This window comes from Candoia aspera, chromosome 2 (genome assembly GCF_035149785.1).
Source record: "Candoia aspera isolate rCanAsp1 chromosome 2, rCanAsp1.hap2, whole genome shotgun sequence".
Taxonomy (NCBI): domain Eukaryota; kingdom Metazoa; phylum Chordata; class Lepidosauria; order Squamata; family Boidae; genus Candoia; species Candoia aspera.
The window spans coordinates 81,727,145-81,747,534 of record NC_086154.1 but is presented as its reverse complement, the minus strand read 5'-3'; the positions used below and the strand labels follow the sequence as shown (position 1 = coordinate 81,747,534).

Here is a 20,390-nt window from a genome sequence, read left to right as displayed (position 1 = left end):
ACTATGGAAACATTTCACAGCATCATCTGAAAGCATGAGTTCTGCTATCTTGTTAAGTTTTGAGATGAGGTACTCAATTAAATTAAGTCTTTTCTGAATTTTCTCTAATTCTTCTAATTCTCACTTACTTCTCTTCTGATCCTGTACATCAGCCAAATCCAATCAAATGTCTGTAATATCTTTTTGAACTTTTCTAATATCAAGCTATTTTATTTTATTTTATTTACTTTGGTAGCAGCATATGTTTACTATCAGTCTGAGCAACATCTGAAACTTAAGACTATTTTTTTCAGTTGTTTATTAACTTGTTCAAACGTATCTGCCAAGTCCTGCCAAATCATGTTAGCTGACATCCCATTCTGGCTTTATTTTGTTTTGGAGTTGCTTAATTATATTTCCTATTGAGTCAACTTCTGAGCTTCTTCCTAGGTGGTGCATCATAGGGCAACAATTTTTGAACCAAGGTATCTCAAACAGGCTAACTTAAAGAATGCATCTAAAATCCGGGACCTATGATTCTCATGGGATTGAAATTTGGCAAAGTTGTGGTTGCTTCAGCACTACTGCATCTTCCAACTACACTTCACAGAAACACGTAGGTTGCATGGTGCAGGGGAAGATGGGAGGGGCATATCCTTGCCCTCTTTCCCACCTCCTTTTAGCCCCTGTGCCCAGTCGGCTGGCGGCAAGGCCCAACAGGTGAGCAGCTCTTGGCTGATTTGGAACCGAGGCCAAAATTTGAAATCTCTTAACGGCAGTGGGTGGCAAGGGAAGGACAAGGGAGTAATTCGGCTACCTGTTGATGAGGTAGGGCTGTCTGGGGGGCACCAGCAGTCGATGGGTGAGCCGTCTTCCTCCCTGGAGGAAGTGGGCCCTTTGGGACACACCGGGGATGGGGAGTGGGGGTGCAGTTTTTCTTGTGGTCTGCAGCTCCTTTTGTCCCCCCTCCCCCCACCAAAGTGGCAGGCAGTTCCGCAGGTCAGCTGAGGAGGAGAAGTGATTTCTGACACTCCCTGCCAGCTTCCTACAAGCAAATTTAATGGGGAAGCTGGCAGGAAGTCGGAAATCACACCTGCTCCTGCTCCTTTTTTGCCCACCCATGGTCATTCTGTTTCTCTGTTTAGATAAGGAAGTGTCTCTGAAAGGGTGACCCAATGGGTCACAGGTTGTCTAGTTCATAAGTAAATATTGGTAAGCAAGAGTAAAATTGTGTCATGTCTTGCTCACTGGCAACAACTGCTAACAGCTGTTTCTTTGTTTTATGTTCCATAGAACACCCCATTTAATTAAAAGGCTAGAAATAAAAATGATTGAAACTAAAATGATTATTCTTTAAAAGTCTGTCAAAGAAGTTCTTAATTATTTTCTCTTATTAGAACTAATAGGAGCTAAACAACTCCTGAAGGTTTGTGTTATTTTAGATTTTAAAATAATCTAATTTTTTTCAGTATTGTATATTCTCTGAGCTTGGATGGTTGATGGTGGTTAAAAAATGAATCTAACTCCATTCTTAACATTTTGGAGAATGACCTTCTTTGATACTTATTGTTTTGTCTTTAAATGTATTTGATTACCCAGGGGAACTTTAGAGTTTAATATATCCTTCTCACATTTTTGTTTGTATATTTGTGTTAGATGACTACAGTTACTTTGCACCTAACGATTACCCTTTTGTCTACATAATGTTAACTAAAATTATTAAGTGAATTACTTGCCTTCCAGTCAAGTTTTATGTGCTGTTTAATATAAACATTGAAGGCCATGTATGAAGGATCTTATTTTGCCAATGTATAATCTTATAAGTAAACAAAGTAGTACTTGGATTGTTTTGGATAAATTGCAAATTCTGGTTGTTACAAACCAAAATGGAGCTAATATTTCAAACAGAATTTGATTGTTATTTCTAACATTATTCAAGGCAATAGGCTATATCAAATATATGTAATAAAATTTATTTCACCAATAGCTAGTTGACAGTGCATAAAATTGAGCTCAAAACTGAATATCTGAATATTGATAAAGTTTATGTAAATACGAGTTCTTAATCCAGAACGGCCAGTAGCTTTTTATTCTGTGAGAAAGTTGGGTGTTTTAGAGGTTGCTATAACTTTGGAGATGTTTACTGAAACATGTATTTCGAGTAGAAACATCTCATTTTTAGGGAGCAGAGAAAGAGCAAAGCAGAGATATTCTGTGGAGCATTATAAGGAGACTCTTGTAGAAAGAAAGAGGATTGCAAGTTTTGTATGTAGGAATATAGGAGCTCTTGCTAGCAGGAAGAATTTTGAATGAAGTACTGTAGTGACAAAAGAATGATAATTAACTTTTTAAATGTTAAATACATTTAAGAGTAGTTTATTTAAAGAACGCAGAATAGATTTTCATATGAAAGGAACTGGCTAAGTTTTGTTAGTATCTATGCGTAAAACAATTTCTGATGTACAGAAACTTCTACTTTAATAAAAGCCCAGTGGAATATTTTTTGTAAAGAGAGAGCAAGACTACAGACTGTCAAGGTGTAAAAACCGCAATCACTTTCTGTATCCTGTCATATAATTAAATTGTTTTCCTTCGTAGCAACATGAACCGTGAAGATCGGAATGCGCTGCGTATCAAAGAAAGAGAGAGACGTAATCAAGAAATCCAACAGGGTGAAGAAGCCTTCCCACCTAATTCTCCTCTTTTTGCTGAACCATATAAAGTTGTAAGTGCATGAGGTTTGTTATTTTTTTTTAAAAAAGATCACACCACAGATAACATTTTTTCTTTAACCTTAGTAATATGATGAACTTTATAAGTTAGTGTAGTTATAGACAATGTCAAAATCAAGAATTACAAGTATGCTGTGATGTAAGTCAGTATTCTAGGAACATGAAAATGAGAGTTTGAGCCTTACACTCCAGATGCAAGTACAGATAGAAACAGGAGTGTTTTACAAATATGAATTTTTTTTAAAAAAAAAACTTGATGTTGAAAGACAGATTAGGGAAATGTTAAGATTGTAAGGAATAATACAAGCACGTTCATGTCAACATTCTATTAGAAGTATCCCAGCACTGACAGCTCAAACCACTTGACCCCTGAACTGCTTAAATATGAATTGGTAGAAGAGAATTATGGTTCAAAATACTTGCAGAGATAATTGTTACAATGTACTCTTGCCTTGTAGCAAAAGAGTGATTCAAGACAGTAACATTTCTGAGATTCGTGGAGAATGTTTTCTATAGATGACAGGTAATTGTTAGGGCTTGTTATTTTTAGTGTCTGGCTGTTTGTATATAAGAGATTCTCTTTTATGCTGCAAAACGTGCTTCATGCGGTTGAGTGATTTTACTAATCATGGGAACGTACATTATTTGAGCATAGACTTTTATTTTTATTTGTGCTTTCATTTTCTTAAAAACTGAAAGAGGTGGCAGAAGGAGAGAAGACCTTATTGCTTTCCTTCTTGTCCCCTTGTTTAAAAGGTTATATATATAATATATACATATGTATGCATATGTATATATTTCAATATTAATTAATATTTCAATATTATTTTAAAAAGATAGAGGGGAATAATAAAGCAGTAGGAAGGAAAAGTTTTCCCACTTGTTTTTCACTCATCTTTGATATTTTTTGATAACATGCTCAATAGAGGAAGGCAGATACAGTGTGGTGAAAATTAAGTAAGAGGGGTAGATGACATCTGCATTAAAACAGTCCAGTGGAATTTGTTTATTCAAATTTGTTATGACTGGCCATCTCCAGTGGACTCTGGGTGGTGTATAAACCAAAAAGTCCATGAAAGCATATAAAACGTAAAACCACACAGACTAAATGTTAAAAGTAACACAAATCAAACAGAATGGGCCCCCCCAAAATACAGTAATACATTAACCCCAGGCCTGGGACCAAAGCCAGGTTTTAAGAGCTTTCCGAAACCCTAGGAGAGGGTGCGGTCCTCATCTCAGAGTGGGGGGATGCTGTTCCAGAGGGTGGGGGTCATGACAGAGAAGGCACACTTCCTCAATCCCACAAGATGACAACATTTAATAGAGGGGCCCTGGAGCATACCCACTGCTGGAACGTACTGGGTGGGAAGAAACGATTGGAGGCAATTGACAATGTAGTATAATGCACATTTAGAGTGAAAATTGTGTTTGTCTCTGGATATTTAGTGTAAAAAGCTTTATTTATTTATTTGCTTGCTAGCTTTATTTGTTAACCACCCTAATTGAATGATTCTGGGTGATGATTTAGGTTCCAGAATTGTTACATTTCTGTCCTTTGAGAAAGGTTTTATTTCTTTATGTTCTTTATTTGTGTTGTTTCTTTAGTTTCATTACTTCAAAATCCAATTTATTTTTAAATATTAAGTTCTAAATATGATTTTTAAAAACCTTTTACTTCTAACTTAAGCTTTTATATCTTTCTATGTGAATAAATACAGTTTGACAATTTGTTTTTTCCATTCTGTTTATGCAATCTGTACCAATCTAAGGTACCCCAAGGTTTCCAACATTGCATTACAAAATTGTCACATTTTAGTGACATGATTTGCCATTATTTTTTTTCCTTCAAAATAAGAGTGGGAATGGCAGTGGGAGGCATCATGGGAAATGGACCGTTCCATTCTCATTTTTAAAACCTCTTCAAACTCCCCCACATGACTGAAATTGTACCACAAATTCAACATCTTTTTTTAAAATCTTTTGGTTTTCAGGGTTGAAGTGGGAGTGCAATGACTTCCCACTTTCACCATGTCCCCCATTATATAAATGGATCCATAAATTCAGGCCTCAGAGTATAGCATCACTGGGAGGCCGACAGGTTGTTGGGAAGTAAGCCATCCTTCAACCTTGAGAATGTTCTCCTCTCTTGCCTTAAGTGGTATATGCCATGCCTTGAGGATTTCAAAGAAGGGAGATACACATCTCCAGAAACAGAGTTCATCTTCTGATCTTTTGCACAATCAGTCAATGCTATGAGCAAAGATCTATATATGTTATAAGTGAGAGTTCTGCCAGGAGGACAGATTATCAGTTTCTTTAAAAATAGGTGTTCAGTTGTCTGCCTGAAATGTATTTAATTTATATTGCAAGATTGAAATGATTTTTTAAAAGTTTCCTAAAGGAAAAGTTCATGTTTCAAAAATAACTTTTTAAAAAGTTAGAAAAAATAGTGTATTTTTGACATGAGAGTTCAGTATGTTGAATATTTCTCATTACAGAAATAATTTTTTTTTGAAAGACATATTCAGTATGATAAAAATTACAGTTTCCCAATAATATGCATAGTGAAGGGAGCTCTTTCTTTTGCCGGTTCTTCAACAGCCTACAGATCCAGAAACTTTCTGCTTTCAATTTTTCCTGCAGTCTGTGTTTCAAATTTAGACCACTGCTTCCAATTAATCACTGAAAATACACAGCTCTGTTTTCAGTGAGTGTAGTTTAAAAAATCAAAGGAATTTTGGTGATATTATTGGTACCTCACTTTAAATGCCAGATGCTTCAGATGGCTGCTGAAACAGTTATATAGAAAATTTCCAAATAAGTATTATCATTTAATAATTCAGCTGATATAAAAGTTACATGATTATTGTGTATTTTAATACTGTATCATGTTATGCATCTTTTTTATTATTCTTCATACAGACCAGCAAAGAAGATAAATTGTCTAGTCGTATCCAAAGCATGCTTGGAAACTATGATGAAATGACGGATCTTATAGGTGACCAGTCTCTCCAAAAACTTGTTAGAATTCCCAAACCAACAGTTCCATCAACGACAGATGACAAATCAAACCAAAGTTTCTTTGGTGATCAGAGACACAGTACTGGCTCTCATCAGAGCAGCAAATGGACGCCTGTAGGTCCAGCGCCTAGCACTTCTTCCCAGTCACAGAAACGGTCCTCGGGTTTACAGGGTGGACATAGTAGTCAACGCAACAGTGGCAACAGCACTAGCAATAGTGGACAGAGGCATGATCGTGACTCATATAGCAGTGGTGGAAGCAGCAGTGGCCGCAAAAAAACCCAGCATGGATCAGAACATTCAAAATCCCATTCTTCCAGTCCTGGAAAAACATCTGTTGTTCCTTCTCTGAACCCCAGCCATTCCAGATCTCATGGAAATGATCATCACAGTAAGGAACATCAGCGATCCAAGTCTCCACGAGACCCAGATGCCAATTGGGACTCACCTTCCCGTGTACCTTCTTTTTCTAGTGGTAGCCAGTCTTTTCCTCCTTCACTCATGTCCAAGTCAAATACAATGTTGCAGAAGCCTACTGCCTATGTAAGGCCTATGGATGGTCAGGAATCTATGGAACCAAAGCTATCTTCTGAACACTACAGTAGCCAGACTCATAGCAACAATATGAACGAACTGAAGCCTAGTAGCAAAGTACATCTAACGAAGCTGAAAATTCCTTCTCAACCACTCGATGTAAGTTGTCTTTTTAAAATGATAGTTGCATCAGTCAGAACCACAATTACCTCTGATGTTTCATAAATAGAAACTAGCATTAAGAAAGCTCCTATAAAAATACTCTACTCTGAAGCCCATTAAATTAAACTAGAATAATAAAAAGTAAAAGGAAATCCATCATTGTCACAATATTAGTTCTTCAGTTCTGTGGATTATTACTGATAATTTAGCATTAAGGTGCTGGTCAGACCTGATAGCATGTAGCATTGTTTTTTATTGTGTTGATACTTGAGCCTGATAATTCGAAAATTGTGACAGCTTGAGTATATTAAATGAGCTAAATTCTAAGGCTTAATACTAGTTTATTATTTGCTGCTTCTGCAAGTTGAATCCCAACCATTGCCAGCAGATCCAGATTTTGTACCCTACCCTCTACATTTAAAAGAAAAAGTAAGACTGTACCATATATGATGGATGATTAAAAACTGTAATTTGTGTCTTTATTCCATCTGCGTTGAGTGATGATATGCCAGAAAAACTGGTAACATTACTTTTTAGTGTTACACATTTAGATTAAATGATACTTAATTTCAATTATAAAATACAGCATGCACATTTTCATATTAAAGACATATTTTTTCATTGATTTAGAATTTTCTTTTCATTCTGGATCCAAGGACGCTATTCAAAAAGGCAAGAGGGCAGGGATGACATGAGAGCTGTCCATTCATGTATTTAATCATTTGCCCCTTACTTTACATTAAGAATTACACTTTGGTAAACAACTTTAGGAGATTTCTGTGGGCTTAAGTGAGCCCGCTATGAATTTTAGTGAGATTTCTAGTGCTTGGGGGGGAGACACAGTTATAAGATGAAAGTACATAATTGAGTTGAAGACGGAACTGCTTTATAAAGTTTATATAAGGATGATTTTTTAACCCACAAGAACAGTAGGTCTTTACTCTGTGAAGAAGTTAAACATTTTAGGTATTGCTGTAACTTTTGGAGATGTTAACATGTTGACATATAGATAGTTAAATTTTCAATGTTGATTTATAGGCATCAGCATCTGGTGATATGAGCAGTGTGGATGAGATTCTAAAAGTAAGTTATATCTTTACATTTGCTATTGTTTACTTGCTTAACTGCTTAAAAACTACTTTAAAAGTTATTTAAGTTTCATATATAATTTCATACTTCATAAATTATGAAAGAAAAGCATATTCATATATTGAAACAGATGGGTTAAAGAACTCTTTTTAGTCTAGGTGTTTAAAGAAATTTTGTGGTAACATTTGTCATATTTATTTGCAGAAACTTGTATGGCACTGACATTGCTATTTGGCACCAAATCAAAACACAATTTACTCAGTAATTTTAAAATAATAAAGTATTATTTTAATTGCCTCTGACCTATTTTAATGAAGATTGTTTGCCTTCTGTATCTTTTTCCAATCTGGAATTATTATTTTTAGGCATAACTTGAAAGGTCAGAGGCAATTAAAATAATACTTTATTATTTTAAAATTAAATAAAATGTTCAAAGGATGGGTGCCATTGAGAATGACCTCTCACACACACCCACACGATCCAAGATACCCAGAGAAAAGTTGCCCCTGAAGACCTTAGTATCGGAATAGGAAGAGGTGCTCTTTCATGTACTTGTCTGCCAAGCAAGTTAAGGATTTAAAGGTAAACATAAGCAGCTTGAAGCGGGTTGGTGTTTTATAGGTATATAGTTAAATGGTATTATATTAAAATAGAGTGATTCTATTCTGTTAGATGAATACAATAAAATATTCTTCATTTTTATCATCACAACAGGAGATGACCCATATTTGGCCGCCACCACTTACTGCGATACACACACCCTGCAAAACTGAACCGTCAAAGTTTCCATTCCCAACAAAGGTAAATGGATAATGTTAAATATTACAATAGCTATTGTTAGAAGTCAAATGACTCTGAGATTAGGAAACAATATTTTCTGAAGCATGATTTTCATAATCTGTTTATTTCAGTTCTGTGCACTTTGCTTATTTTATGCCCTTGAAACTTTTCTTTTTTGTGTAACCCTGTTTTTTCTTTTTTTAATGTTACCATAATTTTGCACTGTTATTTCGTCTGTAGTAAAACATCTTTCTGATGTATTCTGGACATTAAATCATATCACTTATTCACACTGGAATTCTGCCAGGAAGCTTGAGTTCTGCTGTTTCATAACATTACACTTCATTTCCTTCAAGGGGTCTTATTAGTAATATAGCCAATCCAGCATAAATGATGCAGTGTTAGATTTCTAATAAATGTATAGTATGTTGGTGACAGAGTTTATTCCAATGAATGAATAATGAAAACTATGATAAACTGTTTTAACAAATCATTATTGTAGTACTGGGCAGAATCAGAGAATCTAGAGGACTGGAAAGGGTCACATGCTGAAAATTAATAAGTTGTATCTGAGCACATGCGTAGTTCAGAAATGTGCCCCTTATTGTAATTATGTTTATAGGTAATTTCTCATGAAACTATTTCTGTTTCTTTCTTCGATCAATTTTTTATTCAACAACTTTTTAAAAAAATGTTCCTATTTTCAAATAATTTCTGCTCCACAAAACTTGAAGATTTCATAGCCAGTTACCTATAGATCTATTTGCCGATCCTAAAATACCTTCTACTTATCCCTACACTATCCCCTTTGCTTATTGTAAGTTGATACTTTGGTGTTAGGCAGAACTTCTGAACATTATTAGTGTTTTGTAGCATATGAAGAGTGTGTGTGTGTGTAATTCAAATTATTTTTTATGCAGTTTAATGTTTCTCTGCTCAAAAATTGAATAGAAAAATGACCAAACGAGAAACTACCTGCCCAAACAATCCCAGGCCAACAAATTTTACCTGTGTTTAATAGCAACTAATAACTCAATAGTCAGAGTGGAAGAAATAATAAAGCATTTAGGCAAACATTTTTCAATGTTCAGTGTCTAACAGAAGCTTAGATAGGAGCAGAAATTATGTATGAGAATTTCTGCTATTAGTTATAAAAGCAATTTAATATAACTAGTGAGGTTAATTGTTTTTATGGAACATTCAGTGTGACAAAATTTCACAGAAGTGAGTTTGTGTAAAGGAAAAGCACGGTAATATGTCAACATTATTCATCTAATTGTGTTCTTTGCCAGCTGTAATCCTCTGGACCGTATTCATGGAGGTACTAATGAACTATTAATCTAATTTAATCTTGAGATCCTAAGAAGATAGAATGATGAAACTGCATTTCCATGCTGTACCAGCTAAAGCTAGTCAAAAGCATACTAGGTGCCTGCTGCTATCCAAGAATGTAGAAGTACAGCCAGATCTAAAACCATACCAGCTGCCACACTAATGTTTCTAACACAGGATCCAGTCTTAACCTACGTAAGGTCTTTCTCTTTAATCTTTATAGCTATCTTTGCTTTTATCTTTGTCACTATCTTTGCTTTTATCTAAAATGAACCTAATTTTATTTTCTTTCACCCAGTATTTGCACTAAAACCCTTAGTTAGGAACATCATCATCTCTTTTTGACAAAATTATTTGAGAGAGTTGTCTTAAGTCTATGAAGCAAATAGATTTTTCTAGATTGTCTTAACAGTCAGATTTGGAAGATACAGGTGAGTTTGCATGGTACTTTAAAGAAAGTCATTGTTTCCAACTGTGAAAGTTACTAACATTTACAGTCACATGAAAAAGTAAGTATACCCCATGTAAAGTTTTTTCTTTTCTAACATATGTGGACATATCAATATTTTAACTTCATTCAAATAGTATATAAAGAGAAAGGTGATATAATAGAACAAAGAACTATGAAAAAATTGAGTTTGCAGTCATTTATTCGACAAAAAATTAACAGATATGCCATTTCGTTCTGTGGAAGAAGTAAGTACATCCTTGGTTCTAATAGCTGTATTGCCCTCTTTGGCAGAAGTAACTTCACATAGGCATTTCTTATAACTGTCTACCAGTCTCTGATATCAACCGGGAGGAATTTTTTCAGCTGTGTGATGTTTGAGGGGTTTCTTGCATGCACAGCTTATTTGAAATCATCCCAAAGCATCTTGATGGGATTTAGATCTGAGCTTTGACTTGGCCATTCCAGAACCTTCCATTATTGTTAAGTTCCTCCTCCTCCTCCTCCTCCTCCTTTCTTCTCACAGCCGTTCCTTGGTAGATTTACTGGAATGTTTAGGGTCATTGTCATATTGCAAGGTTCACTTTCGGTTGAGCGTCAGTCTTCTGGCAGATGGTCTCACATTATCTTCAAGCACTCTGGTGCAATGAAGAATTCATAGTGGATTCTGTGATTGTGAGCTGCCTAGGCCTTGATGCAGCAAAGCAGTCCCAAACCATAACATTTCTACCACCCTGCTTTATAGTTGGTATCAGGTTCTTCTGTCTTTGGCTTTTGCCAACATGTGTTTGGTTACTGTGGCCAAAAACTCTATATTTGCCTCATCTCTCCAGAGCACATTGTTCCAGAAGTCCTGGTCTTTGCCTTGGTATTCATGAACAACCTTTAGTCTTGCCCTGATATCTTGCCCTGTTCTTTCTGGACAGCAAAGTTTTCCTTCTGGCATACCTCACATGTAGATGTAACTTGTGCAGATTCTTTCTAAAGGTAGACTCATGCACTTTGACATAGTAGGAGTTAGAGTTACTTGTAGGTTATGTGATGAAATTCTTCGGTTCTTAGGGACTTCTTTCACCACATTGCATTCTGCTATTGGGCTGAACTTGCTGGGACAGCCTGGCCTGGGCAAGTTGGAAGTTGTTTGAAATCTTCTCCACTTGTAGATGATCTTCTGGACAGTGGAATGATTGATGTCCAATTGTTTGGTGATCTTTTTTAATCCCTTCTCAGACTCACAGGGATCTATAACCTTCTTTCCAAAGGCCTTAGAAAGCTCTTTTGATCTAGGCATGGTGATACCACACATTTCAACAAGAAAGAGAAAATCAGACTAAATTATCTGAGGTTTAAATAAGACAGGTTCCTCCCAGATCCTCTCTAAAGATGCTCTAATCATTTGCACCTGATCTGGTGCACCTGATTCTAATTTTAGGTATTTGAGGTAGTGATAAATGTAGGGCTATACTTACAGGTAGTCCTTGACTTATGACCATTCAGTTAGTGACTGTTTGAAGTTATGATGGCGCTGAACAAATGGTGGTTATCACTGATCCTCAGAGTTCTGGTCTCCCAGCAGCCCCATGACCACATGATCATGTTCTGGGCGCTTGGCAACCAGTTCACACTTATGACCAGTTGCAGTGCCCTGTGATTGCACGATTGCCATTTGCAACCTTCCCTGTCAATGTCAGCTTTACCAGGTAAACCAGGCAAGAAACACAACCAGATGAGCTACTTCTACTTTGTTGTTAGGCTACATTAATAGAATCTTGCAAGTTCGAAAGTACAAATCTCCCACCATCCCATTTTACTGCCTGCCAGATTTCTAAGTTTCTCTGTCTGTTACTCAGTTGTGGGCTCCTCCCCCTTTTATCTGATCATTCCTTAGGCAGCATCTCTTTCCTCCATTTTCCAAGGTCATCCTCACATTCCATTACAGCTGGCTTCCCCAGAAAGTCAGTGGGGAAGCCAGCAGGAAAGGCCGCAAGTCTCTGGGGTATGTTTCCCCCATCTGTGCACCCTCCCCCAGCCCCTCTGCACTCACACCACATGGTCACTCACCGCACCCTCCCTGATTCGCACCACACCCTTGCACACGCTCGATGACCCGCACTCCCACACACCCTCCCCAGCCCACACTACACCCTCCCCAGTGAATGCTGCGCCTATCACGCACCCTCTGTGACCCGTGCCACACCTCTTGCACACCCCCTCGCACTCTCCCTGCCTGCTGGCCAGCATGGAACTTGCAGCTTCCTGCCGGCTTCCCCACTGACTTTGATGTGGGAAACCAGCAGAAAGTTGCCTCGCCTAATGAGTGTGGGATTGAGTTATTAATGGCAACCGGGACTGGAGGGATTGGATTTAGCAATGGAAATTCCAGTTCCGATTGCCATCGTAAGTCATAAGTGTGTTGAAAAAGTTACAAGTTTCAATGGGATGTACTTATTTTTTTCACATGACTATAGATGAGGGTGACTAGAGCTTTTCCTCTTAACATGTTCCGTTAAACACATAACAACTTTTTCTCTTTTTACAGGAAACTCTGCAGTCTAATATTGGCACTGGGGATCAAAGTAAGTACGTGCTTCATCTTTGTATTGAATTATTTCTGTCTAATTTTGATGTTTTGCATTCAGATTTCCTTTGGAATGCCTTTTTTTAATACAAATAAACATTTAATAGAGATCTTGTGGGACTTTTAGCAAATGAAACAACTGAATCACATTGCTTATGCATTCTTCCAGTCATGTTTGGGTACTTGCTTGTTTAATAGGACATGAGTTTAGAACATTTAGCATCTTATGATTAATTTTGTACAGCATTTCCTATAAAATTTGTACTTGCTCTTTAGCTAAGTTTGAGGACTTTTTATGATGTGTTCTGACTGTGATAGGTATTTAAAGCTATGGAAGTGATTCATGAATCCTATAATCTCCACATAATAGAAAGATAAGCACCAGCAGAGCTGTCTTTACTTGCTTCTCTAACTAGGATAGAATTGAAAACAGGCAATGTCTATGTTAGACCTTCGTGTGATAATTTGCCTGTTCTTTTATTTTCTGCCATTGGAGTGATTCCAATTTTAAAACAAAATTTATTTTAAAAACTGTTGTCAAAAAATAATTATTATAATTAGTATTCTAACTAGTATTGCTGCATGTAATTTGAAATATCAGAATATGTCTTCTGTAACTTTGATGACTGATCTACTTTGTATATGGGTATGCAGTTGAGCATATGTGTTAGGTTCACAAATATCTTGTCTTCTGTCTTTATTCCTCATCAGGTTCCCCTCCATGCTATGATTTGCTCATTGTCTTAACATTTTGCTAATATAGTGAACTTGAATGTAGTGTATTTTGCTTACATTGAAATCCTGAACGGATGATGGTCTTTGCACACTTTATACAAAAGTGTCCCCTCTTTCTCCAAGAAGCAGCACTCTTTTTGCATGGTCTAAAATAAGTAAGATCCATCCATTTACAAAGTCTTTCTGAAATAATAAACTTGTCCAATCTTGTAATGTCAATCTGGGCCATTATAGTCTCCAAAGTGTATAATTTGGTTAGTGCATACGTTTTCAGAGTTCAGTTTTAAGCCGTTACAATCTCTTTTTCTTCTTCTCAGAAAGATACAACCCTTCACTGAAAACATCTAATGGCCACCAGTCTAAGTCGTAAGTATGGGTATAATTCTGAGTAAACATAAACTAGTTTGCATAAACTAGTTTGCAATGGCCATATCATCTTATACAGATACTGTTGCAAGACACCTGAGTTTGCTATACCTAGGTGTACTTATTTCTGAATAATTCACTTCATGTTCTTATAAGAATGGAGTCTGTCCTGGAGAATAGGAAATGACTATGGCCTAGGCTTCCATAATTTTTATTGGCTTTAGTAAAGTAGTAACATGTCCTTCGTGTCATGCTCAATGTTCATTCAGTTTTCTTGGTAGCAGTATGGAAATGGTTAGAATAGGATGTTTTTATTTATTTTATTTATCAAATTTTTATCACCACCCATCTCCCCCCACAAGGAGGTTTTTGACTTCCAGTCCAGTCTATTGCCCTGATGTTTGCTGGGAGTCTCCCACTTAAGTACTAACCAGGTCCAACCCTTCTTAGCTTCCAAGGCCAGACTACATCAGCCAGATGTTGCTGCCTGTTTTGAGTTACAGACCCTAGTAGCCTTACTGAATCTTCTAGCTTCTTAGGCCCACCCATTCCTCCTTGCCTTACTCCTGATCTTGCTCTGCATTTCTGTGTATGATCAAGGACATTCTGGAGTTGGGGTTGAGGCATTCCAATGGTTTGGCAGTCCAAACAACTGTAGAGCTGATATTTCCTATTTCTGCTCTAGACTTAGAGCTGGAGAAGATGGTAAAGGATTGTTTGAGGGGTAGAATACCAAGACAGTTTGAATAATTTATGGCTCAGAATTAAAACAGCAATCTCGGACTTCCTCCCCAGGAATCTCTTTGCAGTTTTACTGTAAGTGCAGTGCATTTGCAGGGATGATCCCATTTTCTTCCCAGCTTGAACTGGAGAGGGCAGAACAGGACCCCTTACTACACAAGCATGGTGAACAGGTTTTGGGGTCTTATTAAAACCTTAGGAGTTTAAAGACACAAGTATCTCTTGGTCATCCTAAAATTACTCAGAAACATTCTCAAATACAGTTTCTCATTGCTAGCTGTTCATAGAACTTATGATGGTAAGCCTGGTAATTGGTGTCTTATATTAAGACCTTGGAACTGATACGTCTCTTATGCAGTCTGCAGCAGTTACAATCCATTTCTTTACCTTTAGCATCTTTTCTGCTGCATGTGTAGGTCTAGTCTGAATGTAATAAAATAGTGCTTTCAATCTAATTTTAATTTTTACTTTGAAGTCTTTTAGCTTGAAAATGTTTAACCCAATTTCTGTTTCTATTCCAGATGTGAATCAAACCAGACCAAGTAAGATGCCATGTTTGTTACAGTGGTATTATTTAATTTAATGTCTTATTTTTTTTAAAAAATGAATATTTTGTTCAGATTTAGTTATATGTAAAACATTCAAATCCCAGGTCTTGAATTTTCAAAGTAAAGCATGAAAAAATGAAGTATGAGTTAATGATTTTTAATTCAGTTTAAAAAGTTGCAACAGTTCCTAAATTGTTAATCTAAAAATAGATTTTAGCTTGCTATGTACTGCATCGGTTTTTCTTGTATACAGCTATATCTATAGCCTCAGTGATGCTAGTTACTTATCATATTATAATTTTGGAACAGCAATTATTAGGATCTCTGTTCAACATTTTCCTGATCTATTATTGACTGATGTTTTAATGTTGGTTAGGTGTGGTCTGTTGCAGCATCTAGATTTAATTGAAATATAGTTTGGGCTTTGTTCATACTAGTTAACATGTTGTTTACTGAGGTATGGATTTTTGCAATTAATGGTTGCATTTTCAGAATAATTATTGGACTTTGATAGCAGCATTGCACTATTGCAGTTGGGATCCTTATCCTTTCTAATGTAGAGAGAATTCTGCTTAATGCATTCCTTAATTCCTAGTTCACCCTATGCCAATTTTCTTTTTTTTTTATTTCCACTCTGCAGATTTACTAGTTCAGGTATTTGTATTGTAAGTTCTTAGTATGCTTCTTGGAGTACTACTTCATTTTGATAATAAAGGAAAATTAACAGTATCATGATATGGTGTATCTGATAATTTTTTAACAATACTGTTCCTCCTACTTCCATCTCACTCTCTCCCTCTCTCTCTTTCTTTCTTTCTTTTTTGCTTGTTTCTGCCTAGTGTTCTGATAAATGATTTGAAACTCAGCAGCAGTGAAGACAGTGATGGTGAACAGGTTATTATTATTACTATTAATTTCTGTTCTGGCTTTTTACTTCCTATTTGAAGAGCCTTGTGACATAATCAAAATAATGTAAAACAAGCACAAAATTTAAAAAACTCCGAAGCAAGACAAGAATAAAAACAAAATTAAAACACAATTTTAAATAGCAGCACAATTAAAATCTTCGTTCTAGAAAAGCCTATCTAAATAATATCTTTATTACTTATAAAAAAAAAAAATAGTGAAGTAGTCAGGCACACTTACATGTTGAAAAAGCCATCACGTGGCTACCCAGCCATCTCCTTCAGTGGCAAACTTTGAAGTGGGACTAAAGTCCTGGACAGCTTATATGATGTGTTGGTTCATGAAGTATTCAATTCTTTGGGTTTCCTTCAAGGGCAGTCACATGTAAAGCATGTTATTGTTCTCTAACATGGACATGGTGAAAACATAAATGATCGGGTCTGAATTAAGTTAAGGTTACAGTTAGCACATAAAGCAAACTTGATTGAAAGCATTCCTGGGCACTTTTAGCTGGCAATGGTTGGTTGTTGTTTTTTTAAAGAATATTCCTCTGCTTCTGTGTAGAGTTGTGAATATATATGCACTCATAAACTGTGTATTTATTGGTATATTTGAAGTAGAAATAAGCAACTCAAGGCTGCATATAGCCCAACATCTCATTTTGCAGCTCCAGAGCACCCTTGTATGTCATTGAAATTTGGCAGCAGAAACACTGATTTTCTGCACAATGATTTTCCCTTTATTTTGCACTCCAGGAACGCAAAATAAGTGCAAAGAACCCCTGTAAGGTTCAGCACACCAATATGAAATGTTAATTCATTGTCCAAGCACCCCCCCCAAAAAAACAGGAAAAAAAATATGAAATTTTTTGTTCTCTCTCACATGACATCATTCTGTTACAGTAAAATACATCCCCAGCCAGAGAAAGTTGCCCACTGCTGATTCAAGCATTTGTTAAAGAGCTTTCCACCAGAGTTTCAAGAGTAATGTACCAATAGTTGGACTGTGCAGTGCTTTAGGTTTGGTTGGAAGAGATGCTTCACAGGGCATGGGAGCATAAATTCAGTCCCTGTCTGATGCATTAAAGCAGCTATGTCTTCCTCCAGGAGGGCTGATTTGCCGTAGGGAGACTTCCTGCCCAGTCATACATTATAAACAGATCTCCCTGCTTTATTGGGTCACAAATATGTGCTGTGTTCATACCCCTGTGCTTTCCAAAGCACCTCTTCATATTGGAATCAAAAGCACTGCACAGACATGGTAGGACACAAGAATGTAATAAACTGTATCACTAGCGAAAAATATCACAGGGAGCATTATTAAAAGCCTGGAGAAAATGTTTAATCAAGCGTTAAGAGAATAAAGTCAGTGTAAGGTGAATTTTTCATGGCAGATGAAGTAGCACAACTAGAAACATTATGCTGCTTTCTGTCATTTACTTCATTTCAAGTAAAACTTTTAAGAATTAAAAACCAGCACTGGGATTGTACTCAGAAATGGATCTGCTTCAGGTACCAGCTGCTGGAAGAAAAGCTGGGTTATGCAAATATGTGATATGTCCGTTTAGACTATGGGTCAAATTTCAGATTGTATTCCTTAGTTTTCATTTATATAGACAATCCATCTTTATCCCTGTCATAAAATGCTATTAAATCTATTGTTACTGTACAGGGCTAATCAGCATTTTTTTCTTCACTTACAGGATTTTGATAAGACAGTACCAAGAGGTACACCTGGAAGGTATGTAGATTTAGTATCTGGCAATATGCAGCTGTATTGAAGTAACATGTCTGATAGCTGCATATACTCTACTTTTGAGGATTGTGTTTGAAGCAAGAGCCAGTGGAACTTTGCCTGCAACCACAGCCCCTTCCATGGTTGTTAGGTCACTTGCTCTTCAACCTATGGATGTAATTTTAAGGTTTTGAAAACTTGTTTCAGCCTTTGTTCTTCATTTCCTTTTTCTCCTAGTAATTCTGAACCTTCCCAGCATGCAAGTGAAGGAGCCGATAATTCTAGGGACGACTCGAGCAGCCATAGTGGATCCGAGAGCAGTTCTGGTTCAGACTCTGAAAGTGAAAGTAGTTCCAGTGACAGTGAGGCGAATGAGCCATCCCAGAGTGCTTCTCCCGAGGTGGGTTTTTCCTCTCCCTTTCCAATAGTGCCAGGCTGGCCACTATGACCTTAGCTGTCCTCGGGTGCTTTAATAAACAGCAATAACTGTTTGTGCTACGTGCTTATGAAGCCAATCAGTTTGTTCCTACAGATAATCTGTTTGCAGTCAAAACCTACCTACCTAGCTCAGGACAGCACGTGACATCCTTCTTTCTAACAGCAAACATAGTCAGGTGCTTATTCGGGTTAGAACCAAAAAGCTACTGTTGATTTCTGTTTACTCTGAGGACTTCCAAAATTTGCAGAAGTAAATGTGTTCAGTTTATTCTGGTTACTTTTAATTGTGCAAAATCTAACACACTGTAAGGTGATATTCCTATGGAATGTTGAGAAGCCCATAGCAATTCTCCTTGTGCCATGGAAATGGAATCCCCAAATTCACATTGAGCACCGAAGGCAGGACTTCTTGGGTGATTAACTCTGTATGTAAGATACAAAATGTTATATTGATAGTTATAAAGAAGGAAATAAGGTTGTAGAGTGCAGATGGCATTGATCTGATCAAACAACAGTTTTTGTTCTGGAGGGAGAGTGGATTAGAATTTGTGTATGCACGTGCACACACCTTGATGATTTAAAAATGACATCCTTAGGGTATACAGTACAGGGATATTCCAGAATGAAAGAAAGTAAAAAGATTTTTCCTTTTCCATTCTTCAGAATGATTGCCTTCCTGCTTGCTTATTTATTCATAGTGCTCTATCAACTGTTGTATGGCATATCCAAGCTGCTGAAAATGTTATATCAAAAAGAATGTATTATAAATAACAAAGCAAGTGTTAAAATAATGAAAAACAATTAAATGGTCATGGTTGGGGTTGACAAGAAACTAGAGATCTGAACTGCAAAATGCAGCTTCCGTACTGTGCTCACTGAGCCCCTGGGAACACCCCTCTTAGCAGAGGGGGATGTGCTGCTGGTTTGTGTCATTTCTGACTGCATCCTCCGTTGTGTATGACGCTGAATCTGCTTGCTTGAAAAGAGCAGCACTTCCTTCCAGGTAGCTGGTACAGGTGGTGAGCTGAATTCTGTAACTTTGCTGCGTGTCATGGTTGATAAACCTAGCTTGTTATGGCAGCCCTCCTCTCATTTCTAGATTATCCTCTTTTCAGATATGGATGTTGCCACAGCCCTTGGGCCATAGGAAAGATGTGAGCAAAATAATGGAAAGCCAGGCTCTCCCTTCTGATGCTCTAGGCTGTATTCATACAGGATGTTGTCAATTGGGTTTTCCTCTTTTCTTTCTTTAGCCTGAGCCACCTCCAACAAATAAGTGGCAGCTTGACAACTGGCTAAACAAGGTGAACCCACACAAAGTATCACCGGCTTCTTCTGTTGACAGTAACATCCCATCCACTCAAGGTTACAAAAAGGAGGGGAGAGATCAGAGCACAGGGGGAGGATACGCTGACCAAAGTGGATCAAAAGACTCCATATCCTCCACACCCGGGAGAGATTCAAAAGCCAGCCAGAAAGCATCAGAGAGCAATCGTGGTCGACAGAAGTCACCTGCTCAAAGTGACAGTGTGGTCCAAAGGAGGACCGTAGGCAAAAAACAGCCCAAAAAGGCAGAGAAACCATCAGTGGAAGAGCCCAGAGGAGGCCTGAAAATCGAAAGCGAAACCCCTCTGGACATGGCGACAACCATACCTTCTAACAGGCACAAGGCAGCCACAAAAGGCTCCAGAAAGCCAAACATAAAGAAGGAGCCTAAACCATCCCCGCGGCCTGCCACGGAGAAAAAGAAGTGCAAGGTGGCAAACAAATCCACCCAGAAGTCTAAGGAGTTCATTGAAACAGAGACCTCCTCCTCTGATTCTGATGAGAATGAGAGCCTGCCTCCTTCATCGCAAACCCCCAAGTATTCTGACAGCAATAGGACTCCTGTGAAGCCCTCCATGGAGGAGGATGACAGTTTTTTACGGCAAAGAATGTTCTCTCCTATGGAAGAGAAGGAACTCCTTTCGCCGCTCAGTGATCCTGATGAAAGATACCCCCTTATTGTGAAGATTGACTTGAGCCTCTTGACCAGGATACCAGGGAAGCCTTACAAAGAGACAGACCTATCAAAATCAGAGAGAAAAAATGTGTGTGAGAAGCATCCAAGGGAATCCCAGAAAACAACTTCTGACAAAAGCTCCAACAAGGGCAGAAAAAAGCATAAACTGTGTCAGGTTAGTTTTCAGCATGAAGATCTAGACTTGTCAGAACTGAACATTTGATAAGATAGTTTTTAAAGTTGATGGCCTTTATCCAGAGGT

General features: G+C 37.3%; 1 protein-coding gene across 2 annotated transcripts in view; it reads left to right on the top strand.

Moving 5' to 3' along the window:
* Positions 1-20,390, top strand: part of AFF4 (ALF transcription elongation factor 4) — a 50,423-nt gene that overhangs the window by 15,588 nt on the left and 14,445 nt on the right. Inside the window, exons 1-12 of one of the 2 annotated variants that reach the window (XM_063292341.1) lie at positions 2,583-2,704; positions 3,170-3,234; positions 5,637-6,428; positions 7,470-7,514; positions 8,235-8,321; positions 12,620-12,656; positions 13,711-13,759; positions 15,022-15,042; positions 15,888-15,942; positions 17,657-17,694; positions 17,926-18,088; positions 19,380-20,303. In XM_063292341.1, the coding sequence (XP_063148411.1) occupies positions 5,676-6,428; positions 7,470-7,514; positions 8,235-8,321; positions 12,620-12,656; positions 13,711-13,759; positions 15,022-15,042; positions 15,888-15,942; positions 17,657-17,694; positions 17,926-18,088; positions 19,380-20,303 (2,172 nt within the window). In that variant the 5' untranslated portion in view covers positions 2,583-2,704; positions 3,170-3,234; positions 5,637-5,675. Of the gene's footprint in view, positions 1-2,577; positions 2,705-3,169; positions 3,235-5,636; positions 6,429-7,469; positions 7,515-8,234; positions 8,322-12,619; positions 12,657-13,710; positions 13,760-15,021; positions 15,043-15,887; positions 15,943-17,656; positions 17,695-17,925; positions 18,089-19,379; positions 20,304-20,390 lie in introns of those variants that run through there. The other variant, XM_063292340.1, reaches the window with a different exon arrangement.